General features: G+C 38.6%; 2 protein-coding genes across 2 annotated transcripts; both read right to left on the bottom strand.

Moving 5' to 3' along the window:
- Window positions 1-1,195: 1,195 nt before the first annotated feature.
- Window positions 1,196-9,044, bottom strand: LOC120795366 (ubiquitin-conjugating enzyme E2 D2-like). Its single transcript, XM_040137245.1, has 7 exons — window positions 8,543-9,044; window positions 7,143-7,206; window positions 6,351-6,382; window positions 6,074-6,151; window positions 5,456-5,561; window positions 4,941-5,034; window positions 1,196-2,291 (listed from the first exon to the last, which is right to left on the bottom strand). Exons 1-7 carry the CDS (start codon window positions 8,564-8,566, stop codon window positions 2,246-2,248), a joined length of 444 nt encoding a protein of 147 aa, XP_039993179.1. The 5' UTR covers window positions 8,567-9,044; the 3' UTR covers window positions 1,196-2,245.
- A 3,146-nt stretch (window positions 9,045-12,190) lies between these two features.
- Window positions 12,191-24,170, bottom strand: zmp:0000000662 (RING finger protein 145). Its single transcript, XM_040137898.1, has 11 exons — window positions 23,855-24,170; window positions 23,326-23,613; window positions 22,366-22,474; window positions 21,686-21,777; window positions 21,046-21,287; window positions 20,347-20,525; window positions 20,108-20,248; window positions 19,165-19,347; window positions 18,846-18,993; window positions 16,047-16,403; window positions 12,191-13,847 (listed from the first exon to the last, which is right to left on the bottom strand). The coding sequence occupies exons 2-11, from the start codon at window positions 23,492-23,494 to the stop codon at window positions 12,942-12,944; spliced, it is 2,526 nt and encodes an 841-aa protein (XP_039993832.1). The 5' UTR covers window positions 23,495-23,613; window positions 23,855-24,170; the 3' UTR covers window positions 12,191-12,941.
- Window positions 24,171-26,062: the final 1,892 nt, after the last annotated feature.

Below are 26,062 nucleotides of genomic sequence, written 5' to 3'. Positions count from 1 at the left end.
GCATCAGTGTGCCACGTGTAAATCAAATGTTTTGATAACAACATGGCTGGGTGTTTCTTTTCAGCAATAATTGTCATCAACGCTGGAAAATCCATTAATAAGTACCTAGGAATCTGTACTCTCTAGTAAGCCATAAGGTCTGCAGTTATAAATGTTAATAAGTCATTAATAAAGGTTATTGTTTGCCAATTTCTGATGAGCCATTAACTAATAAGTCAGTCACATCGAGTCATTAATAAATCATTAATAAAAGCGAGTTCAATAATCCGTCACGTCTGCAGCTGTAAGTGTTCGTGAGCAGTTTATGGCTGGATTTTGGTCCAGATGTCCCGCAGCGCTTTTCCAGCAGATAAGTGGTCACAGTCCATTGGAGAGGTCTCCCTAACGAATCAAAGAGCTAGAAAGACTCAAAGTCTCATGCTGGACAAGTTTTTCCACAGCCTGGCAGGATGAATGGCTTATAACTGATCCAAAACCCATCAGTAAATGATTAAACATTTATAGGTTGACTAAAAACTATCGCTTTTCATCCAAAATCTAAATGTGAGAGCTATATAATGACTGGTTAATTCTACTATTTGATTTCAACTGAAATATGGCTCATATCTAATATCCAGATGTTGACTATCTTTGGTTCATTTACTTTATAATGATTTATTAATGATTGAGAGTTACGGTGAGACACTTAATTTTTTTTGAATGGAAAAACTAATTATACTTGTGTTTGTGGGGTGAAAAAAAAAAAAAGTTTGTCAGTTTCTTTAAGAGAAAATGAAAGTATTCAAACTGGTCGTGAACTCTGAACTCTGAGAATTACATTTTCTACAAATACAAAAAAACTTTCCCTAAAACAGTCAATGATTTTCTAGATAAGACTGTGATAAAATGCCCATCACAATTTCCCTAGTCATCAAAAAGCAAACAGTCCAAAACCAAGATATTCAGTTTTCTATCAATTTCCTATCAATAAAAATTAATTTATTGTTACAGCTCTACCCGAATAAGATATTTTCCCATGGTTTTACAGGCACAAGAGATGAAACACATATATAACCTGTATACAAGACTAAAAACTTGATTTAAAACAAATGCACATTTGCATCAGTCTTCGACTGCTCACAATGGAACTTTTGTAAAAAACAAATCTCTAGTCACACGAAATCAAAAAACAAAAAAAATTAGCACCACCCTCTCATTCATGTTATGGTTTATGTAACTTTATTGAAGGGAAAACTAAAAAGAAACAGAGCCACGAGTTGATTATCAACCATTAGCTTTGCATCAATATTTTAGGGCTACAAGAAGACAGTGTTCGAGTGGGCATAAAACTAACAGCTCATCTACTGGCTTCTAAGTAACAAAAAAGAAATAGGAAGCCTTTGAGGGGAACCAAATTTTTCCAACTGTTCAGCCTCACTTAATTTGCAGAAACATATCAGATATAATAACCTACCTTTATTAACATGCATAAAATACAACATTGAAGTTCTTATATTTTGTTTCCTTAACATTGATATATACTGCTGTGCTTCTCTGTACACACACTTTTGATAGTGGAATAAGATACACTTCTTTCCCTCAGGTAATAAATTCCTATACTAATGATCAGAACAACATACTGACGTCATACCAGTCCAGGAGCCACTAACCAGTTTCCCAAATCTGCAGACAGAATTTTGCCAATCTGAACCTTTAAAATTCAGAATTTAGGGGTAGGGCCAGAAGACGGGCTTCTGTAGAAATGCTCTGAGAAACCAAGCCTACAGTAAAGGAAATATCAACCCCACAGGATCCAGCCAGTTAACCTTCTAGATCATTGTGGGGCTGATATGTTCAGCATCAGGAGACCAGTTGCATCAGATTCTACTAAGTGTGTGCAGAGTAAATGACTAACATCACCAATTTTGGGTTGAAAAACTCTTACTGGTGCATGCTCAAGCCGAGTGTTCAGAACCATGGTGATTTTTTTTGTTTTTTGTTTGTTTTTTTTAAAACTCCATACAAAATGGGAGTCGAAACTTCACAGAAACTGGCACGTGTCCTAGAGAGAAAACACTATCTTCTTATGAGCGCGCAGGTGGAAAAATGGGGGGGGGGGGGGGGGGGTAAAAATGTTCTGATTAACAACGAAACAAAAAACAAAAACAAAAAAATAAGAAAAAAAAGTGAAAAAGAAAAACAGAATAATGGAATTTTAAGTTTAAATCAGCAACAACATTTTCCACCAGCTTTCCAAACGATGCCATCACATTGCGTATTTTTGTGTCCATTCTTTTGCCATTTTGGTGTATCTGCAAAGAGAAAGAAAAGACAAATTAACTTCAACAAATCTCAAGCATCACAATTTTGACATTTTTTGGCATAAAAACTCATGATGAGCTCAAAACTTGCCTTGTCGTCAGGATTTATTATAGCACGTGCACTTGAGCACATTGTTTAAAAAAAAAAAAAAAAAAAAAACCCACACCCCGGCCAAGCCAAGTTAGCCTCCCAATGAAATGAGTAAGTGTATGCACAAAAACATGTAACTTCATACACAATTTTCTAAATTTGAAAATATTTGACAGGTCAGGCATCGTCTTTACACACCAATACCTCAAGTAAGGCAATTCTTTTCAAGAACAAACCTATTCATGCTGGAGTTAGTGGCTACATTTACATGCAAAGACAATACTGCTTCTAAGATGGTTACTCAATTTGATTTCTGGTTGGTCCATCATCATAAAAACTGCTTGCATAAGCAAAATATTCAGATTGTACAAAACCCTATTTAAAAAAATAGCCTGTTTTAGCCTTCTTCAAAGCAAATATGGCATGGGTTTGGTTCAGCAATTCTTTTGCCTGATTTATGTTTATTGAAAGACATCTCACATGCTAAATATATTAATATATGAATTTTATTATTATAGTGGGTAGAGCTGCAGAGATGTGGCAATTATTTGATTAACAGAAAATTAAAAAAAAAAGGAAACTAGTTTGTTCATTGTTGACCACATTTTAAAGTTTTCTCCGGTTGCAGCTTAGCTGACTATTTCCTGGTTCTCTCTGCTTTATAAAAACTACATACCAAATATCTTGGGGCTTTGGACTGTTGGTTGGAAAAATGTATATAATGTGACATCAACAAGGATAGGCATGTTTCACTATTTTCTGATGGTGAAAAATGCCCAATTGACTAATGATTAACTGACAAGTGTCTGAAGACAATTCGATGACAATTAGCATCGTTGGTTGCAGCCCTAATGGTGGGAATGATTACAGGTACCAGAATGTGCGCCTGTTTAGATTTCAATCATGGCTAAGAACCTTCTGTGAATTTGACAGGTTTTCCATTTATTTAAAAACCTTATTACTGACCTTTTCTTCTATGGTTGTACCCCCCCCCACAAAAAACTATTAAAAACTACTAAGGATAAACTATTTGTTTTTTGCCAAAAAAACAAAAAAAAACCAAATAGTTTATCCTTCTGGCTATGTTTTCTTTGTTTAGAATAAATTCCTTCTAGGCAGCCACAGGTGTCCATTTCAGTTCACCATAAAAATAACTTGCAAAGACTTATAACTCATCTGCAATTTTAAAAAAAAAACCCACCACAGTAAATAAATGTATTGCCCTTTTCTGAAACCTTGTCTTTTTCTGGTGATGCTACTGCCAGCACATACTGTTTAAAGAAGCTATGTTGAAGAATGCTCTGACACCTGAGGGTATCAATCTGCTCCAAAACACAGGCCTTTTCAAGAACCCCAAATCGCATTATCCTCACCGTTTGTATGCTAGGCTACAGTTTCAGACATCATAGCTCACGAATGCAGTTCTTTTTGGCAGCCAACTGTTGGCGTGTCCTCAAATGCACCACCAAGAAAATTTTCACAATGTTCCCTGCTGGCTACTGCTTCACCGTGCAACAATAACAACTGTGAAAAATTAAAAGCAACGCATTACCAACTGTGATGATCACCCATCTCAAAGCAAAGTTCAGGCTTCTGCATGTTGACTTTTCCAATCATATTTATTCTTTGAATCCTATGGTATGCGATGGAAAATGGTCAACAATAATTTTAAAGTAAGATGTGGTCTGATAGGTTTAGTTTTAAAATTATTATTTCAATACACTTTATAGTTACTAGCTATGGTGTTAAGTGTGTGTGTGTGTGTATATATATATATATATATATATATATGTTTTCCATGCTACTTTTTGTACATAGTAGATATTCATACTGTATTTAGTAGTCTCCCCCCCGAAAAAAAATGCTTTATGAATACATCTGCTCTTATAAGTCTGCCTTGAAAGTTGTTGTGCATTAAAAAGGCCTTAACCAATCGTTGTCATCTTTTACTACTGTATCTGCGAACACTAACTTACTTGAGTATTTTTCATGCAGAAAGACAACTAAGCTGTTCCGGGACTTGCGATTACTACCACTACTAGATCTCCTGGGCCCGTATTAGCGGTAACCCACAACTCTTAAGAGACCATTTTATCTGTGGGATGGCAGAAATATTATGTTAACTTGTTCATTTACAGCAACCAACCAGAGATTAGTATAAATCAGTGAAATCCCACGCTGCAGTTGTACACTTCGTAACAGAGATCCAAGCCTCTGGTCATGCCAGTGAGACCAGAGCCTTACAAACACAACCAACCACTCCCATTGCACTAGCCAAGATGCAGCACGGCCTCTAGGCCTTACCCTAAAGCATGGCATACTTCGCGGTCCACTCCTGAGCTAGTTTATTGTACCTGACAGAGGAAAACTAGGTTACATACTAGACCCAGGTGATTCTTGTACAGGTGAATTGTCAATTAGCTATGCCTATGAAAGTTGCACTTATTGTGGCTAATGCAGCAGAAATGTGTACTATAGGGTTGGTTATTATTGGGCAATTGGTCATTTCACATGGTTTAGAGAACAGTTTATCACAAATATACACTTACTTCTGACTATCTGTTTTGTAGATTCGTGCGATCTCTGGCACTAGTGGGTCATCGGGGTTTGGGTCACATAGGAGTGAGCAAATGGAGAGAAGAACTACAAGAAATGATACAGACATTAAACATTAAAACAGAATTTCTCTTTACATTTTTTAGTTAGGTATAGCTATAGTAATTTCTGTCTTCCACATTTTGACTAACTTTACACACATTAAATTAATTTTTATGGGGTAGAGTTAATGCTTGACTTATGTAACATCTAAAAAAAACCCACATTATTTAAATGATTTGACCATTTGTAATTGCTCCTGTGTACAGAATCAGATACTGATTCATTAAAACTTGATTTCTGGCAGTAAAACAAAATTCAATCTACAGGAGATTCTTTAACTTATGTTACCAGCCAGCAGGGCAGGTTATCCCTCTTGATTTATCAATCAAAAACTACCCTATTGATTTCGGACTCCACGATCGACTGATAATTGATAGTTTTTTTCCCCTTTCATGATTATCCATACCTTTAGAAATAGTAAGTGCAGGAGACCACTGTGATCTGAGAATATCCAGACAGATACTGCCGTTACTGTTAATATTTGGGTGGTAAATTCTTGTTGTAAATGCAACCTGAAAAAGAAAGAAAAAAAAAAAAAAAAAAACAACACATAGTGAGGACAAGTAAGATAAGGCTGAGTTACACACCAGGTCACCAGGTGTTACATAATTTAAATTCCTTGATATGAGGCACTGACGTTTGATGCTCATGACTATTATCTTCTGGAATGACAGGTATTACTTCATGAGGGTTGTGGGGCTGAAAATATATTTGTTGTGCCAAACAGCTGGACTCATTTTCATTAAAAAAAAAAAAAGGATCATGTATAAAATGAGACCTCAGTGTTTAGTATACAATCTTATACAAGTATACAATGTTTGACCCCAGTTCCCAGCACTGTATACCAGTATATTGGCCATTATTTTAATGCTGCAAACAAGACTAGTGTCTACTTCATGCTTCATGACAGACATGAAGGTGGCTGGTTTGATAGATTAAGGACAGTACACCTTTAATAACCAGAATATATCAAAACAAGAAAAAAAATAAAAATAAAAAGGTGTGATCAACCACACTGTCTTACCTTGGGTGGTTTGAAGGGGTAGTCTGTTGGAAAATGAATTGTCAAGAAGAAAACACCTCCCTGATATGGACTGTCACTCTGGAGGGGGGTGACATTTACATATTTCAGAAAGAATAATCTAAACGTCCCGTCCACAGATTCAAGTCAAATTTTAACCTTAATCTTATGAAAAAATTTAAAAAAAAACAGCCAGGAACACAACCTCAATGACAAATATGAATGCTGTGTTGCTTTCGAATAGAAAGAGCAACAGTTATGTCATAATGTATCTACTTACAGGTCCCATGATTGTAGCTTGCCAGTGAAACACTGTGGAGAACAGAAAGTGAAAGAAAGAAAATGTTACAAAACAAAAAAAGCTCACAGGTATCTGAGCTGACAAGAACTAGGCTTTTAAACTGTTGCAGCTCCCCAGTTACACCATTCCCTTTGCATATTTCAACAATACTGTTTTATGGCCATAAATGAGTTTTACTGCAGTGTTTATCACTTGGGTGGAACAACTGAAGACCAAGGTTACCAGTTCTCAGCACTGGATCGACATCCATCTGTGCTTTTAGAGTTCATTTTAACATGGAATGCAATTTCTGCAATTAAAATATTCTGAAAGATTTGTCAATTTCAAATGTATTTTTTTCCGTTTTTGTTTTGTTCTGAAGTGTTTCGCTGTTTTCTGCACATCCAAATGATGAATATCAAAATTTTATAAAGGCAGTGCGTGCCAAACTCTCACGCTGATATTAAAACTTTTAGAGCTGCCACATTTAAAAGTAAAAAAAATAAAATAAAATAAAATAAAAAACCCTTGCTGTTTCTAGCTTCTCAAATGTGAAGATTTTTTATTTGGCCACACATTAGTAAACTGAATCTCTTTGGGTTTTGGACTTTTGGTCAGACAAAAGTAGTCAGAAGATGTCATCCTGGTCTGTAGGATATGACAGGCAATTTTTCACAATCTTACATTTTATGGACAAAACCATTAAAAATAAGTCAGCAGGTTAACTGTTAACGAAAATAAATGTCAGTTGCCGCCCTAAAAAAAACTTTTGACCAGCTCTGGGACACTTACTGTCATCACCGACTGGGCCGGCTGAGCACTGTGCTGGAGGGTCACGGGCCAGATCGTTAAGCTCCTGTAATGAAAAGAGGTTTAGAATAATAACCAATTAAACCGCACTAATCTTCCGAGACAAAACAATGAGGAGACGCGATCTGAAAAAAAAAAAAAAAAAAATCAATGTGCAGGAATGAGTACCACTTAACATCGTGGGACATAAATGCCAACATGGAGGGGACCGGGGAAGGGAGATGCAACATTGCAGGTCGTGTGCTTCGCTTATTTCACAACACCCACCCCTCCTGCCGGTGTTGTTATCTCCTGCCACTCTCTTCCAAGTTCAACTCTGCACCAGCTCAGGGGCAAGGGTGGGGGCTGGGGGGCTTGTTATCGTCTCCAGAGTTAACAGCAAGATGAGAATTAAGCATATCTATGTATCTATGTATGTATCTATGTATGTATCTATGTATGTAAGTATGTGTGTCTATGTATGTATGTATTTATGTAAGTATATGTTTCTATGTATGTATGAATATATATATTTATATAGATACACACACACACACACACACACACACACACACACAACTGTTATTTTTAGGTATACAGCTATTTTAGTGAGTGAGGTGGAGGCCACTGCCCCACCCTGGCCGTCTGACATACACCATTTCACAAGTAAGTTTATGGATTTTCGTGGAAGAAGATTCTAGTCAACAGCAGAGTGCAGAAATAAGGCCACGGTGTGAACACTTTGAAGGTGTTGCTCTACCCCGCTGTGCTGTTGCCAGTTTCCTCCTATGTAACTGCCAGAACACACATCCTGTGATGAGCACAGGCTCAGAACAAATACGACCACATACCAAGGAAATGTATCATGAACACAGCTCGGACTGCTAACACAGATTCAGTGAGTGATATGAGTCATGGGCTCGGGTAACGCCGAACATCGCCGCTTACATAAAATGCTTACACGGTTAGCGAAGACACACGACATCGTTGTTAGGCTCCAGTAAAGGCTTGTTCCTGTAACCAGACCGCATTCAAACATGTGTGTGTTTTTGTAAAGGGGTATAAAGGGTTAGGCAATTCGTGCGGCCTCTTTTTTGTCGCCAATCCACCTCGACGAAACAAACTGAACCTGTGACTGAAACTGCTAAAGTTAGCTACACTAGCCGAATGGTACCGGAGCCGGTGTCAACAGTTAAAAAAAAAAAATATATATATATATATAAAATCCACTCAACCCGTGATCGCGCATAAAAAAAATGATTACACAACCTCGGAGTCATAAACTTAAACACTTCCCCGAACAGGTTTCACCGCCATGTTTCACAGGACACAGCATCAAGAACAGCGCTAGCTACATTGTGGGAGGCTAGCGCGGCGAGCTAACGTTAACGACGTTATCTTACCTTGTGGATCCTTTTCAGAGCCATCCTCTCTCGGTGTTCTGCTCTTTAATTTGATGGTTTTCCGATCCAAGCAGTGAGGGGCAACCTTGATGTGCCAGGATGATTCGCTACCTGTTAAATAACCGACGCTAGGTCAACTCGACGGCCTTTCTTCTCGAGTTAGCGTAGTTAGCTGGCTGGCGAGCTAAAACTACGTATGCGCGGAGTTGTAACAAAGCTAGCTGGCGGTCTGATCCACCGAGCGACAGACGTTACACCGTCCTTCGATAAGCCCCGCTCTCCCCGTAGTCTAAACGCCTTATTATTATTTATTTTGTTTCGGATGATCTGTATCCCCCGCTTCAGGCTCAATAAGTACGTTTGCCAGGCGAAGTAACCCGGGCGGAAGAAAAAAAAAAAACGCTCCTGTTCCGTAGAATTCGGTCTGTGCCCGTTAGCAAACTAGCGGCTCTTCTCCTGTATGTGAGGCTTTATGGTGAAGGCGGTGCAGCGGCTGCTGAGTGACGGGGCGGATGTGATGGCAGATTGGTTACAAGCCTGCGGGAAAAAAAAAAAAAAAAAAAAAGAAAAGCACAAGCACAACATGCGTAACAGACCGGTCGGGACATGTCGGCCTTTAATTGTTAACATCCCTAAATTAAAATGACCCTATAATTAAAATTTTTGACGTGCAGCTGTCAGTTTCAAAAATGTGTTGCCGGGGGAAATTCGCATTGTTGTTCAAACGGTCTACCTCAGTGTGCCTGCACGGGTATATGTGTGCGAGTGGAAGTACTTGTATGTGCATATGCAAATTCACGCATATGTGTATCTAACGTGTGCTTGTATGTATTTGCCTAACAAAATATTTTTTTCTCAGTCTGTGCACATTTGCTTCAGACACCATCCGTCTTCTTTTTTATTTTACGATTGTGACTTTTTAATTCTTGGTTTCTAGAACATTGTAGATACAATAACGGAGAGACAGCAAGCTGAGAATTTCATTGCACCGATAAAGTATTTATTTCTGCATATGACAATAAAGCCTTTGAATCTGAATGTTGTACCACGACCTTGGTCCCGTGTGTTTAATTGTGTTCCTTTTAAAACATTTTTTATTAAATCATAGCAAGGGCAGATTTCCAAAAAAGCACCATGGCACCAGGCCATTGCCCATTGTCCATTAATATATAATAATATATGACAATCTTAAATAAGCATTCATACATGTTAATCATTTAGCAGCATGTTTTCATCTAAAAGGATAACACGGTTGAAATTCTACATTTTCATTACTGTCAATAAATCCAATAAAAAGACCAAAACAAGCAAAGCACTAGTCCATTGCTCAATGCTTCCCAAAGGTTCCCTTCTCTGTCTGTGGCACTCAGACTCAAGCCCATTCATTCCAACCTAAGTCTTTAAAAATGGGTCATACATACAGAGATTTATTTTAAAAACTCAGTAATTTCTTAAAAATAGCTGGTCACTGTGGGTTTTTTAAACAGTAGACAAACAAAAGTATAAAGCGCATTTGTTGGGTAGATTGAGTCGCACAATGGAGTGTATAGTATTAAGTCAAGACAGAATGCGGTTGCCACATTCATCGTAATGAAGGACAGGACGCCTGTGGCTCACTGATGTGTTTTTAATAGGTGCTTAATGTCAATTGAGCCCTGTGGCACAGAGGCATAAGATATATCACACTTTGCTTGTATGATCTATTTATTGTTGGTCTCGGTCTTTTCATGAGATTTGTTGACGAAAAGGGAAAAAAATGTAGAAAATCAACAGACTTGTCTTTGAACACAGATTGAAGCAGGTTTTAGAGAGGGATGGGTCACGTAGTCATGAATGATCCGGTGCTTGTCGTTTTATGGTACTCGGTAGGGCTGCGTCTACCGATTATCATCATCTCTCGATTGAGGTTCATCTATTGGTCATGTATAAAATGTCACACACAAAAAAAAATGCCCAACATGATTCTCTACATGCCAAAGTGACATTTTAAAGTGTTTTGTTTTGTCTGACTAACAGTCCAAAACCAAAAGATATTCCGTTTACTATCATGTATGACCAGATCACATTTAGGACTCTGGAACCAGCAAAAGTTTGGCATTTCTGCTTTAAAAAAAAATAATGAATAAAACAAGTTTTTTATTATCAAAATAGTTGGTGATTAATTTTCTGTCAGTTCACTGATCGATTAATCGAGTTGTTGTTGCAGCTCTACTTTTTATTCATTGTTTGTACGTACTTTATTGTAGGGTTTTTTTGGCCCCACTTATAGGGAGGGGCACTTCAACTTAGCTAAGGCTATAAATGCTGTGATATGGCATTGGTTCATGCTATACGTCCTATACAAATAAACACAAGTAAAAATTAAAAACATCGTCTTCATCCCATTTAAGTGTTCCAGCAATAAAATGAAGCAGAGCCATCATTCATGCTATTTAGAGCTGCAACAATCAGTTGATTAATCAACTAGTTAAAAAAAAAAAAAAAATGATTGCCAACTATTCAGTCAAATCAATTGTTTGAGTCCTTTGTCAAGAAAAAATGCCAAACATTTGCTGATTCTAGCTTCTGTGAAGCTTCTTCTAGCTTCTCAAATGTGAAGATTTTCTGCATTCCTTTGTCTTGAATGATTGTAAACTGAGTGTCTTTGGGTTTTGAACTGTTGCCCTGGTGAAACAAGTGAATACCTACGGGTTCATGAAACTGTGATGACTAGTCTATGATATTCAACCGTCAAAATGATTCATCAACAATGAAGCAGCCCTTGTCTATTTCATTATTTGTAACTTTTGCTGGGAGTGTGGGAATTTGCATTACCAAACCAAAATATCAACAGATGATAAGGGCATTCGGGTGGGTCCTGCTTTATTAACTGATCTGGAGGCCTTTTTGGCTTTTACACTTAATGCTTAAACTTCAACTGACACTTCAGTCCCTTTCAGCCCTTCAACTTAAACTCTCTTACAATATTTCACATGCTAAAAGTCAAAAATATTCAGCGTATGGGAGCACTTGCATTTTTTAGGGATGGGGAGTGTAGCCTGTTCAGCTGATATTGTACTTGCATGATGATTTATGTTCCTAAATTAGTTGGTTTAGTTTTAATTCCATTACTACACAGTAAACCCGGAGCAATGTAACATCCCAGCAAAGGAATAACGTACACAATGTACAGAGAGTGAGAGGAACATGCGTCACATTATTTGTAAATATTTCAGTTTCAGTCTCATGACTCTAGGTTGACAGAGGGTTTCGTCCTTTTTGTTTAACTTAATTTCATGTTTGATGAACCTAAATTTGGAATTTTTCTTCCCATTATTTCAGGAGAGACCCTACAAAATTGAACATCGGCAAATATGTTTAAAAGAAATTCCTCTGCACACTGCTGGCTTGTGTTTTGGAGGACATTACCTAAAAAGTTTGACCGATCAACAATAGAACACAAGTTTAAAAAAAAAAAAAGGTGTTTTTGCAAAGAGCTGTTTTGAGAAAAGCTCAGCAATGAAAACAATGTCCGCATCCCATTTAAGTGTTCCAGCAAGAGACAGCCGACAACAACTACAACATATACTAGGGAAATGCTATTTCTAACATTTTATGATGATCATGACACTTTACTGTGGATGATAACGAAATTCTACAGTGCTATAGAATACTTTATTATCTCCAAATCGACATGTCGACCAAAAAATTGAATCTGGACAGTTCTGGCTGAACGCTACAGAAGTAATCTTCTGTTTAGACTTCACAAATCTGGCACACAGTGTCAGCCTCCGTGTGCACCAGTCATGATTTTATTAAAATAAACAATACAGAAAAAAAATAAAGGAAAAAAAAAAAAAATCTACACATTCACAGCTGTACTTTAACTGGGGGGAGGGACAACCTTTGACGTACAAAAGGCTGAGTCCACTGCTGAATTTCTGAAGCTTTTCCTTTTGCCACACTGCGTGCACAAGAACGCTCTACACAAGAACTACCAGGACACTGGAGAGAAAAATGAAATGAAATGAAATGAAATGAAATGCCACTCAATTTCTCTTAGTTTACATTTTTACTTATAACCTGCTAGAATTTGGTAAATATTGACGCAAGATAATTGCTCTATTGTTACACATGATTTTTCTATCAATTATAATCTTTTTTTTTTTTTAAACAATTTACAGTTGTACAATAAAGGTGTCATTTAAATCCAAGACGATTTAGTTTCCATACTCAATCCAGATGCATGTTAATTGCTAAACTGAAGCACATTCATTACACTGTCTGGTAAAAGATACAATATTTTTTTCTATTGGTTCACGGAGAGAAGGCAAACGTGTTTAATTCCCCCTTATGGAGGGTCACCCTTTTTTACCCTTTTGTACCCTTTTACACCCTTCAAGGCACTGATGCAGGGCAGTCAGTCACTGTTGTGTGTGCTTGTGCAAGAGAAAGCGGCGTCCGAGGAGGACAGCCGGGGGATCCGTGGGACAGGTTCAGCCTCTCTGAGCCTGTCCAGGTCCAAGTCTGAATATATACCATTACCTTTACGACACTGAGGAACGTCAACGCAGTCTAAGAGTTCTGAGTTTTCACTACGTGATTTGACAAGTGCTTGGCCCATACCACATGAGACAGCCTCTTGATTTTTATCAGCATTTTTTGATTCTGGTGAATCAGGGATGTTCTGTGAGTTAGGCGTCCCATCACAGCTGTCGTGTTTACAGAAAGTAGCACCTTCCTCGAGCCCTGCTCCGTGAGAGTCACGGCTACCCTCCATTGCATTCTCATTCACATCATTAGGAGTCGATGGCGGTGGCGAGTCCTTGCCACTCTCCTCACCTGGGCTGTGCATGTTAGGAAGAGAGGCTTTACCCAGCAGCACGTGGGAACTAGAAAGCTCCCCTGAGGAGCCGCTCGACACTGGGTTGACAAATCCAACAAAGTCTCCGCTGGAGCTGAAACGAAGACCTTGAGCGGCGTTTCTACGAGGTTCAGCTGGCTTGCCTTTAGCCTCAGTCCCACAGGCTCCATCCTCAGGGCTTTCCCTCTCCTCCTGCTGCTCGGTGGGATCAGGAGACACATCGTCGCGCTGCGCCTCTTGGGATGCCCTGTTGTCTGGGTTGTGATTTCCCTCTTGTTCAGTCAGATCTGGTCCTGCGTCTCTCTCTGCTGGGGCATCACCCGAAGCCTCACTCTGACCTGGTGGGGAGGGTCTGACCGTTTGGTGGCACATGGGGCAGGTCTCCTGCACATACAGCCACTTGCGGAGGCAGTTGCCGTGGAAGAAATGTCTACAGTATGTGATCACAGCAGAGCTCATTTCCTGTGAAAAGAGACATATCTGACTTGACAACAATGCCTGCGGACCAGTACCTGGCTTTATGTTGCACGCTGCAACAAGCACTCTACAACAGTACACCTGCACCTTGTCCCCACTGTATATTACCAGTAATATGAATACTATGGACCTTTTCGACACCTTTTTCATAAACACATAGAATGCAATTTAATACCCTTTTGACGGTCGTACCAGTTCAATCATATGAAAGACAGTATGGCCTAGAATTATTTACTCAGCGCACTTCACATACAGAAACCTTTTAGAAATAATGTTGCTGCCGAAGTCAAGCAAAAATGATGATTAAGTATATAGTTGATGAAGGCTCTTACATGCCTCTATGGCCTGCAGGTACCCTGTATAGTACTAATCTATTTAACATTACATTATGTTACACATAACACAATATAACAATATTATTATTTTTATGTTATTACATGTTGTATTATAGTATCTCTTTGATATCTGTTATACATAATTCATTGTATTGCATTATTACTGTATAGTGTGTTTATATTACATATACTGGACATATTATACATATAATTATATATTTTATTTTATTATTGTGTATATCATATTGTGCTTATTATTCATACCTATATCTACATACTTATATTACATAGTATATATAGTTCACACATCATGGCTGCTGGACATGCACTATTTTTTTCTTTTGCACAAATGTTTACACAAATCACTTGTGTAGTCTAAGGTATCGTAATGTTTGTATAGTGAATCTCCGTTTTAATGTCACCTCTCTCAATCAATCTCCTCTTCTTTTTTTTATTTTTCTCAGTACGAGCGTTCTTTATCTGTTTCCTTACCTCTCAGCCTGTCTCTGTGCTAGTGTAATGTGAATTTCACCTCAGAGATCAATGAAGTCTTGTCTTAAAAAAGGCCACTGCAAAGCTCATCGACCAGCAAACATTCTACCTGTAACTGTTCTCTGTTATTTTATTACAGTTTTTTTGTAGCTGCTTCCTTGACAAAAAAAAAAAAAAAAACTATACATCATTGTCAAGGACAGGAAAAGACTATTTTAGCTGGCTTTAACAAAAACCGTGGCTGAAAGCCAAAGATTTGTCCCTGACCTGTGAATGAAGAGGTGGGGCTGAACTGGAAGAACTGGAACAACGTGTTTTTAAAGGGTAAACACAATGTTAAGTATTAAATATACGCAGTGGTATATGTCATGTGTCTGCAACGTGCATGCAGAGATGGGCGATATCATGTATCACTATATTTTTAATTCAGTACCTCACTGCTGACATTGTGATGATATTTTGGGTACGATCATTTGTGTCTTCACAGTGATTGATATTTAGAGATGTGGTTCCCAGCATTTTTGGCTTGTGACCCTCATATTCCAGTTTCAACTACATGTGTAACCCAGCGCTGGTTGTATGATATAGAGGTGGACTGTGGCTATCTTTCAAACAGAAAGCCTTGCCTGTCCTCTCAGTACACACTCACTCCCATCTTAACCGTTCCATACATTTCCGATGAAGAAAAAGCTAAAACATCTGAGCATGTCACAACAGTGGCCATGTCGATTTTAATTTAGATGCTATCTCTGTTTTGTCACAAATTAAACCTCCGTGTGATAACTTCTGAAAACAGCAGCAAGCAAGTTAGAAGATTCTAACCAACAGGGAGAAAACTTGGCATTATGACACATTCAGTAAGTGAGTTTTTTTGTACTTGTCAGCCGTTTGTGGTTAAACAGCTAAAACAACAGAGCTGATTTGTTCAGATTCAAAAAGAAATCAAACATGGATGATATAACTACGACACTGTGACTGGTCTGAAGTCAGAGGGTGAGAGACTTGAATTCTTTTTTTTTTTTTTTCAAATATATTGTCAGCTGATTGATGGTGAATTCTTCTGTTTATTTTCTGTCTTTCATTATCATATATTTTCTTTGTATTTATATGTATCTTTTTAAATCATATTTTATATATTAGTTTACTTTCTCTTTTTCTGCATCTGTTTTACTTCTGTTATGTGATTTAATGCTCGTGTGTAAGGTTATGCGCAAATAAAACAAAAATGCACAGGTTTGAGGCCAGGTCCTGGAGGTCTGCGCTACAATTACAATAGTTTTATAATTTGTTAACTATTCCCAGCTATGGATTAACTCTACAAGCACTCCGACAACCTGCCCATGACAGCGTGACTGACCTGGAAGCAGATGGAGCAGACGTCGTTGTGTTGCTGCAGCTGCTGAGCCGTGGCTCTGGGGAGGGAGTTGATCTTCTTGGCCGCTTCCTGTCTGAGCAGGAAGCTCCTCCAGCCAGACTGACCTCTGAGCCAAACGTTGAAGTAAGAGTGGATGATAATGACGGAGGCGCCCATCCAGCTCCATTCCCCAAACAGCGACTCCCAGGTGCCGTAAGCCACCACGCAGAGCGCCACCACGAACTCCAGCACCCTGCTGACGGCGTTCACCCAGTAGATCACTTCGTCCAGGCTCTCGATCGGGTTGCTGCAAAACAGCTCTACCATGAAGAGGGAGTAGATGAGCATAGTGCCTGTAACCTGGAAAATACAATAAGAATCTTTAAATATTTTTATTTTTTAACAATATGTTTATTAATTTTTTGCCTTGTGCACATACAAACGTACAAAAAAAAAAGAACAAAAATCGATGCTTTGTCACCCAAGGCATGCGTACTATGGCGCTTAAGCACAAACAAAAAAATTTAAACACAAAGAATAAGTTGTTTCTTAGACACCAAACATTATTTTCATACGTCAATAATTCCTAACACAACATTATTTAAATGGATTTAAAGCAGGATTAAATCTGGGTGGGAAAAGTGAAAAAAGCCGCTCTTGCCCCTCCCCAGGTGTGAATGTGTGTAACTGTGTGAATGTGATCGGGGCTTTCCTGTGAGAGGGAGGATAAAAGGATAAAAAGATAAAAACTACCCAATAATATTTCATTACACAACACAGAAATACTGTCTCATGAGCAGTGAGAGCTCATCCAAAACATCCTCACTCATCTTCTTCATCATCTACGATCTATCAAATCCATACACTTTACAAAGGCAATAAATTGTCCCCAAACCTTTTCAGACATCCTATTTCCCTTTTCGTAAACCAGTAACCTTTTCTAAAGGAAGCGTTAATAGCATCTGCCTAGCCTGTAATTTGATACACGGCCTGTTGGTCTTTTTCCCCAAACAATGCAATTAATCTTCTGGCATGCAGAAAGCAAATAATTATTATTCTTTGTTCTTCTTTAATAAAATTATGATCTTGTGGGTACAACCCAGATAGAAAGGATGCACTGGAATGAATTTTTAAATACTCGATTCTACTGTGTTTCTTACCTCCTCCCAAAGGTGTCGTATCTTCCTGCATCGCTACACACGATTAAACAATGACCCCTTCACCTCGGTACATTTGGTGCAAAAATCTGGAAGCCCTCTACTATACTGACTTCATCTAACTGGAGGGACATGCCGCACGTTTGCATTAAGCGTCTAGGCTGAGTCGGGGACTAACTGACTGAGTACGAGCCTCAGTGTGAGCGGAGTCTCAGTCCTCCAGTTTCGAATCTGCTTTAGTCTTCCCTCCATGCATTTAGTTTATTATCAGATAAAGATATTTATTACTTAGAACATTAAAAAACAGTCAACAGTACAGACGAAATGATGCGAATTGCATTCTTTAATTAAAGGATTCTTTCTTAAATATTAAGACTACATACCGCTGATCTCACATGGATGACAGCTGAGGATACGTTCAGACGAGGTTCCCTCATTCTTATCATTAATGAAGAAATTGAATCGTTTTGTCAAAGTTTTCTCTACTTATCAAACAAGGCAGGTGGAGAGTGGGTCACGTTACACTTCTCCAAACAAAGACCAATGTTATGGGAAAAATAAACAAACTAACAGTAATGTACTGTATAGAGCCATATCTCACTGGAACAGTCGGCCAGGATTTGTACCGGAAGACTCTACAACAAAAGGGTTTAAGAAGCAGAGAGGTTCTTAAAAAAGAAGTAAAGTTGGTTCACTTTAAATTTTTTTTTTTTTGGCAATATGAATGTTTAGATGCACTGAGATTGTTAATGTTGGTTTGTTTTTCCTGTCAGTCGATTTAAATTGTTTCAATTGTTCTAATATTTTGTATACGTATGGTTTTGGTGTAATTTTATTGTTGGATGCGATGTTAATGCTGTAACTCTTGACTATATGCATTTTATTTTTATATGGACCCCAGGAAGATAAATGGGGGAGTAAGAGGAATCCCAATAAACACCGATATGTAGATTTTTTTATGTGATTACAATATTGTTCACATTATTCTTATGGCGCAAATTTGTGTGTTTAGAAAAATGAGACAATATTTTGCAACCCCACATAGTCTGCACCAGTTTTCTCAGTATCTTTTTGGATATGACCACCGGGGGTCACCATTATGTTTCCCATTAATCGACTAACCTGTTGGCCTAAAAATGTCTGAAAATAGAGAAATGTGCCTGCTAAGGTCCAAGAGGACGCATTCAAATCGCTTGTTTTATTCAAAACACATTCCCAAATGCAAAAATATTCAGTTTATAAATCAGATAAGACAAAGAAAACCAGGGACTCATCAGAGCTCTAAACCAACGAAAGTGGAAATAAAGTGATTACATCGATTATTCAATTATCAAAATCATCTATGATTAATTTTCTGGTCAATCAAATAATAATTTAATTTAAGTCAAATTAACTGATGTTTTAGATTAATGTCAAAATAGAAAATGTCAGTCAAGCATGTAAATAAATTGGCTATATATTTCAGTTTCTGGTTAATCAGTTATTTGAACTGTGTTTTAATAGATTCCATATTTCTACATAAAATCATATTATTCAACCACTTCATTTTTCTAATTTTAAATCTTTAAACGTGTCTTTCAAAGAATAATCCGTCTTCCATACTTCCACATTTCACATGACAAACATACAAAGTCACTCCTCCTACCTGGAGGGAAGTCAGCATGCAGCTAGACACCAGTATGAGGAGCCAGAAGTCCATGTGGAAGAACTGGGAGATTTTATAAGCCATATACACTGGGAAAATCAGCAGAAGCAGACACATGCTGAGGCCGCGGAAGTGTTTCCACAGACTCCTAGACGCACAGAAGAAACATGGATGAATGAAACACACACTGAAGGGAACAAGGCAAAATCCTCAGAGAACCTTAGAAAACATTTCTGCACTTCAACGTGTCACTTTACGACTCAAGATCATTTACTTCCACCTCATAAAACGAAATGACATTTCCTCTTGTTGCCCTTACCTGTTGCGGGACGCACCCAAAGCTAGAATGATTGGATCTGTGATTTCGATCATTGACTGCAGGGTTGAAGTCACCACGATGAAGAGGATGATGCTGAGGAGGAAGGTGCGCTGCAGGGCCTGCATATCTAACAGGCCTGTCTGGAGGGCGAGCAGGAGCAGAGTGACGCCCTCGGTCACACCCCTGAGGACAAGAAGATAAAGAATTGAGGGTAAGTCTCAACAGGGCGGAGGTAACACGGGGTTACAGCACCGTCACGTTCCACTTGTTAAGTACAGTTGGTAATTTCGGCTGTGGACAGGATTGAATATCTTTGAGTTGTGGACAGTTGGACAGAACAAACAATTTGAAGATGGGATTTAGGAAAATTCATTAACCAAAGAATTAATTGCTTAATCAATAAAATAATCAGCAATAATGGAAATAATTGTTAGTTGCCACCCTAACGATTACAATGACAGTAAGTCTGACAATAGAGTAGAATAGAACGCCTTTATTGTTATTGCACACTGTCGTGAAACAAAATTTAGCGCTGCAGCTCTTAAAACGGTTCATTTTACACTTCTCACGTTCGCGGACACTCACGCACACACATGCATACGCACACCTGCCAATACAGATAAATATTAAAAGTAAAAAGATAAATAGAAAACGTGATGAAAAGTAATGACCAGAGTGTTTTCAAAGTGCATTAAGGGAGGGAAGTTTCCAGTAATTTGTCTTGAAGTAATTTGTCCTTGGAAATCACCTACAGTGTTTGCTGCCACCCCCCCGGTGAGTGGTAACTAAAACCATCAGAAAGATGCTATAGTCACATTAACATTCCCCACGTCGGCTCTCTAGATAAAGATAATGCGACGCAAACATCGAAGAAACCAGCAAACACACGCACATATACTTGAAGGGGCTGTAATTAATGGTGATACATTTGAAAACATTTCACCTGTGCATGACGTTCTCATTCTGAACAGCTGCGTAACCTCCCAGGTAGAACTTGCATAGGTTGAGCAGTCCGAGAGCCAGATAGGACACCACGAAGGTCAGGCCCAGAAGAGAGTACGGTGTGGCACAACATTCAGAGACACTGCAAATACATCAATTTATTTAAAAAAAAACCCAACATGTAAAATGTATGGTACAAACATACACTGAGGAACTGTGTGCATCCCAAACACACCGCACCTTGTGAGCAGGAAGAACATGATTCCCTGATGCGCTGCTGAGGCGGCGTTCCCGGACATGGTGTCTGAGCACAGCTGGACGATGAACAGAACAAACCAGAAGACACTGAAGAGCGCTGGAACGGCAAACTGGTTCCAGAGGGAGATCCCCACGGCCAGAAGTCTGTACAGCTCGATCACCTGGAAGACGAGAAACCGGTGACGTAAAAACAGTAAGTAAGAGGTAGAGACGTGTGAGCACACGGCATGTTTTTAATCAAGCGTGACGGAGATATTGTGGGTCGTGTTGCATTACAAATAAATAAACATCCTATGTGCTAAAACACAGAAATCTTGTCAAAATGTGAAAAAAATTTTTTTTTGAGTAATAAAATAAACATAAAAACAATGTAACACAAACCTGCATGAAATCAAACTTTGATTTATTGCCACTTGTAAAGCCACAAAATCTACGATACCCGTACTTAAACTGAGTTTTTATTTATTTTATTATTGAATAAACCTGCAGATATTTCCACAAGTGTAGTAAGAGGAAAGGGAATATTTCTAAGTAAAAAATGGGTATTGATAAAATGGAAAAATTAACAAACAATCCTCAGTAATGCTACACTAAAACTTAATAATAACTTAATAACTGTCGACTGATGCAGATTTATTATTATCATTTTTAGTATAAAAAAGGATTTCAGAATGCGAGTACCTCCACCCGAAGCAGCTCCGAATAGGCAGCCCTTGCCAGGCGATATGGCACGAACAGATTTGAGAGGAGGAACATGGCGATGCCCGACCCGGTCAGTCCCATGGAGAGAGTGTTGACAGTTAGCAGCGTGGCGTGAGGAGCAGCGCAGAGTCTGGCCAGCAGGGGGAGCATGTGAGCGGAGAACAACCACACCTTCCTGGTCTTCATCAGGAAGGCACACAGCGTGCTGAGAATAATCTGACCTGCGCAGAGAGGTAAATTACCACGGTTGCACATCTTAGTCTACTTACTACCCCTCCTAAAAAAAAACCTGAGCCAGATGGTGGGATCACAACTGCAGACTGTATTTATGAGTATTTACCTCAATTATTTTCCAACTGATATACGTCTCTGACTACGTTGTAAACACTATCTCCCGTGAGCCGGGCCTTACATGGGAATACAGTGCCCGTATTTTTGTAATGAAGAGACATGTCAACCAGTCCAGAGATGGGACCCGCTGATGTGTTCTTAACAGCGAAGCCCCGTGAAATGCAAACTTCACAGGGCATTTTTTTAGAAAAATGCCAAACAAAAAGAGTCCGTGAATATAAACCCTAAATGAGCCTTAACACTGTGTATTTACATATAAGTGACTCACTGGTCATTGCAGAGACAAATCTGTTGAAGGACAGAGAATCACGGTACACTGCTCCCTCATAACCATACTGCAGCTCTTCACGAACATAGTCCCTGCAAAACGAACAGAAAAAAATTAATGAAATGAAATGAATAAATAAATAAATGAAACACTCAACTAATTTTAGAAATGAATAAATAAATAGATTGATGTGTGTATTAAATGCATAGATAAATGAATAGGAAAATAATATCATTCTAAAGTCTAATACTTCCTGAGGTGAGAGTAAAAAATATAATTTACATTTATTATGGAATTATTTCTTGTTCTGTTCTTTTTTTTTTTTTGCATTGTTAATTAGTAAATTTGTTTTTCTTATTTTGACGAGTTTAGTGATTCATTTATTTATGCACAAACAAGTCAGGTTTGGTCATTTTTTTAATATTACTAAGCCTGATGCCTACTCACACGATTTTCTCACGTTACAAGACAAATTTACAAGAAAGTGAGCGTTAAACAACAGTGTCCTCAACAAAGGATACAGTAAACTGTCTCTTAAAAATATATATCAGGCTCAAGAATAGAAAATACACAGACGGGGAGGCACTGTGATTGCAGTCAGGCTTCGTCAGGAAAGAAAACGATCATGTTACAATAAAAATAGGAAGTGTAGTAGTAGTAGTAGGAGGAGGATATCTCACTTGGAAATCTGATGCCCCATGTATAGGAGAAGGGCAGCGAGGATATGGAGGTAGAGCGTCACAATGTGTCTTAATGGCAAAACCAACACCACCACGTTTATCAGATGACCTGGAAGGCGAAGGAGACCACTCAGGTTATGTTTTTTGGTGTGTCTGATGAAGCCAAGAGTGAAACGTGGAAAGATCACACAAGGTAGATTCACATCCAACCCCTGTCCCCAGATTTGAACATCTATAACACATTTCGACAATGCTTCGACTTTTCGTATCAGGCTGACTTAGCTGCAAAAAGACTAAAATCAAGAGGTCAAAACTCGAGCACTTTTCTAGACAGTCTCACGATAAAGTTTTTCTTTATACTACAAGTGTTGGTGGAGTTCTCTCTTTCAGACTTTTTTTCCTTCTCTATGTATCCTGGAAGTAGGTGAAGTTGTGTTTAAAAAAAAAAACCCTACTCTGCCGAAAACACTAAAATTTTTTAGAGTCATGACCAAAACATCTTCAGATCATATTCAGAAGTTGCAGACAGCTAACATTTTAAAATCCGTTTTCAACATTTTAAGGACAACCATTTCTTATAAAGAGGCTGAAAACGCAGTAGAATACAAATCCTTTTCTTTTCTTTTCTCTTGTTTTCTTTCAGGATGTATTTCCTTGCAATGTAAGAGCTGGAAACTCATCTCAAACAGAATTCCAAACATCCTGGGCAAGTAACTCTCTCCAGTGAAACCGAGACCACTTTCCGACACTTTCTGGGGTCGGTAGCTCTTTGAAGAAGGGTGGCCCACCACACCAGTTCAGTCTGGCTCCTTTTCATATGGTGTTTTATTTACATTTGTTCTCTACTCACTGTGTACCGTCTTGTACCTGATCGGACTTAACTTAATTTTGATTTATCGATATATCTTTTTGCACCCACTGTTGCCGAAAGTCTTCTCACGGGACCATGTGCCTACTTACCAAGGTAGTACATGTTCCAGATGACATATTTGTATTTGAAGAGCATGTCTTCGTTTTTGGCCTTGAGGTGCTCTGTTAAACTTTCAATATCACATTTATAGAGCAGGTCCAGCACCATTATGCTCGGCACCCTGAGGGCGACGTTGGCCAGCTCTTCCAGACGAGGCATCTTGAATCAAACCAACTTTTTGGCGAGCTTAGCGCTCCTGTGTCACATGCTGTTGGCTAATCGTACAGGACACCGGTTTCCAGCGGCATCAGTGCTATTTTTGCTCGTCTTCTTGTCATCTGAAACAAAAAAAACAATAAAATAAAACACACACACACAATTTAGGCGTCTCACAGAGCACCGCGGGACTCCTGTCTGAGCAAGCAGGCCGTCGTTTAGCCGTGTATTCCCCGCTTTAGTGTCCCACTTTAGCCATCGACTAAAGCCGGAGCAGCGCAGGGGGCAGACGGTGCATCAAGGCATCACAGTCACAAGCTTTCTGAGTTGATATCGTGTATGAAGTGACCCAGTTTCACTTACTTCGCACAGTGACAGACAGCAGAGCCGAACAGCCATTTGCTAGCTAGATGCTGCCTGCGGTTAGCCTCTGAGGCGACCAGCAACATGTTTTCATAGCACTGCACGCAAAATGTCTCTCTTTTTTATTTTTCAGTTTTTCTCTAACTCCCGCTTGTCAGAGATAGTTTGAAACAGCCGCCGTGGAAAAGGCGAAATTAAACAGCTAACATGACACGACGCCAGGATGGTTAAAGAGACTTCAAATGCTGTGTTATGATTCCGCTGGGCTGCGTGGCCATTTCCCGTGAACACGTCATATCGAAACGAACCAATCAGGTTCAGGTATTCTCGGTTTCAAAATAAATGTAATATAATAATACTCATAAGATGCATTGTTTTTTTTTAGGCAACATGGTGCAACTTAAACTTTCTTAGTTGCCATTTTTGCAAACATAGTCAAGAAAAATCAATTAAAAGTAGACATATAATACCATAAAAGAACATTACACATGTTTTTTCAAGTTAGGAGTAATAAATTTGTGTTATTCTTTTGCAGCGTTCCTAAATTGAAATCTAAGGGGTGACAAGATTATTAAAGGTATAAGAAATACAATATATACTTCTCTAACATAAAATCAAGTGTATTTTTCAGTTTTCTCTAGTTTTTGGTGGGAACAATACATCTTTATTACAACATTCTCTATTACAATAGTTTGCAAGCTGGGTGCTGGGGTCCCCAGATAAATCTGAGGGATCACAAGATGATTAAAGGTGTAAGAAAGAAAAAAAGACATATTTCTGTTTATTTCATCTAACTCTTCTCTACTTTTTCCCCTTTTAGTTGAAATACTGGATACTTTCACCTCTTTGGGCCTCTAAGGATCCCTAACAGGAGACGGTCTGAGAAGGAAAATCACTCTTTGGTTAAACTGTTCACAGTTCATGTCCTTGCTAAGGCCATCTTTTGCAAAGGGGTTACAAGACGACACATCACAAGCAAAAAATGTTGGGAAGCACTGGTGTAATGTAGTTGTGGAGGGTGCATTTATAACAGACGTGTTATGTTTCACAAAATGCTGAAAACTGAAGCCACAATTATCGATGTTATTTCCTGAACCTGTTTCATAATTTCACACACTGGACAAACATGTTTTATGCAAACAATTTCTTTTCTCATATTTTTTTTGTGATTTGATTTTGAATGGCTGAAGACGAGGGAATAATGAAGCACGATCAAAATGGTACATCCTTAAATTTCAACTGTACTTAGTCCAGGCAAAAGAGAAGAAGAAGGTTTAACACAAAATCCTATATAAAGCTCTCCTAGTATTTCCAGATCCCCAAGTTTACAGAAGATCTGTGACATATCTGGATGTTGTTGTACCTGCATGTGCATTCATGTTTCATGCCATCATCCATCTGTTGTCAGTGTTTCACTGCTTTCACTTGCTTTTGGTTCCCAAAGCTGTGCACAAGCTGTGCTCTCTCTGCACAAGCTCACTCAGTTAGAATATCTTACTGTCCATCCAAACAAAGGACAATGTGGATGGAGTTAATTCCCAGAACAAGCAGTGGAAATCACATGACTTCTCCACATGATAGACTTAGGTTTTAGGCTCATGTGATTCGGCTACAAAGTGCAGATGCACTGCTACAGTTGCAATTTCTCTGAGAAAGAGATGACTAATATAAAGAAACTACGTTTCCTGATAGTGTGGGTGAGAAGTCGCCGAGCTCTCTAACTGTTTATCTGCACATCGGAAGGCAGCCGCTTCTCGTGCCGTGTAGGTTATGGCTGATTCTGCCAGGACATCTTCAACCAAAACTTTATGTGTTAGACTTTTCAGAATCTTTAGCTTCAGGTGTGAAACAGAAATTTTTAATTTGCCTCCTATATTGGCAACTCCCGCAGAAAAAAACGGACACACGTTTCATTCCAAAACCCCTGACAGATGTAGTATTTGCAGATGGTTTATTTTGGCGAAGACCTGTACAAGAGCTGTAACCTCAGACATTAAAAAAACTAAATAAGTGTATTAAAATGTTTACGCTCTGTTTAATGTGGTCATGTGTTATGGGTGTTTCATACTGTGTTTATGTTTAACGTTAATACTTAAATGCCACATCTTGATGTTTCATTGCCTCAACCCGTCACACTATATCTAAAATGAATTAAAATTGGAATTCGTCCCCCTGTCTCTGTTATTTTATGGACAAAATAACTGGTGT

Source organism: Xiphias gladius, chromosome 10 (genome assembly GCF_016859285.1).
Source record: "Xiphias gladius isolate SHS-SW01 ecotype Sanya breed wild chromosome 10, ASM1685928v1, whole genome shotgun sequence".
In the NCBI taxonomy this organism is placed as follows: Eukaryota; Metazoa; Chordata; class Actinopteri; order Istiophoriformes; family Xiphiidae; genus Xiphias; species Xiphias gladius.
Note: the sequence above shows the minus strand (reverse complement) of the source record. Positions and strands in the feature narration are given on the sequence as shown.

What these genes read in the sequence shown, in the direction of transcription:
- LOC120795366 (XM_040137245.1), bottom strand. Translation starts at nt 8,566, where the DNA reads ATGGCTCTGAAAAGGATCCACAAG. An exon ending in CTCTGAAAAGGATCCACAAG is followed by an intron (nt 7,207 to 8,542) that starts GTAAGATAACGT and finishes TTTTCATTACAG; the next exon opens with GAGCTTAACGATCTGGCCCG. An exon ending in TACAAAACAGATAGTCAGAA is followed by an intron (nt 2,292 to 4,940) that starts GTAAGTGTATAT and finishes TTCTCTTTGCAG; the next exon opens with ATACACCAAAATGGCAAAAG.
- zmp:0000000662 (XM_040137898.1), bottom strand. Translation starts at nt 23,494, where the DNA reads ATGCCTCGTCTGGAAGAGCTGGCCAACGTCGCCCTCAGGGTGCCGAGC. An exon ending in CTGGAACATGTACTACCTTG is followed by an intron (nt 22,475 to 23,325) that starts GTAAGTAGGCAC and finishes TTCGCCTTCCAG; the next exon opens with GTCATCTGATAAACGTGGTG. An exon ending in ATGGGGCATCAGATTTCCAA is followed by an intron (nt 21,778 to 22,365) that starts GTGAGATATCCT and finishes TTCGTTTTGCAG; the next exon opens with GGACTATGTTCGTGAAGAGC.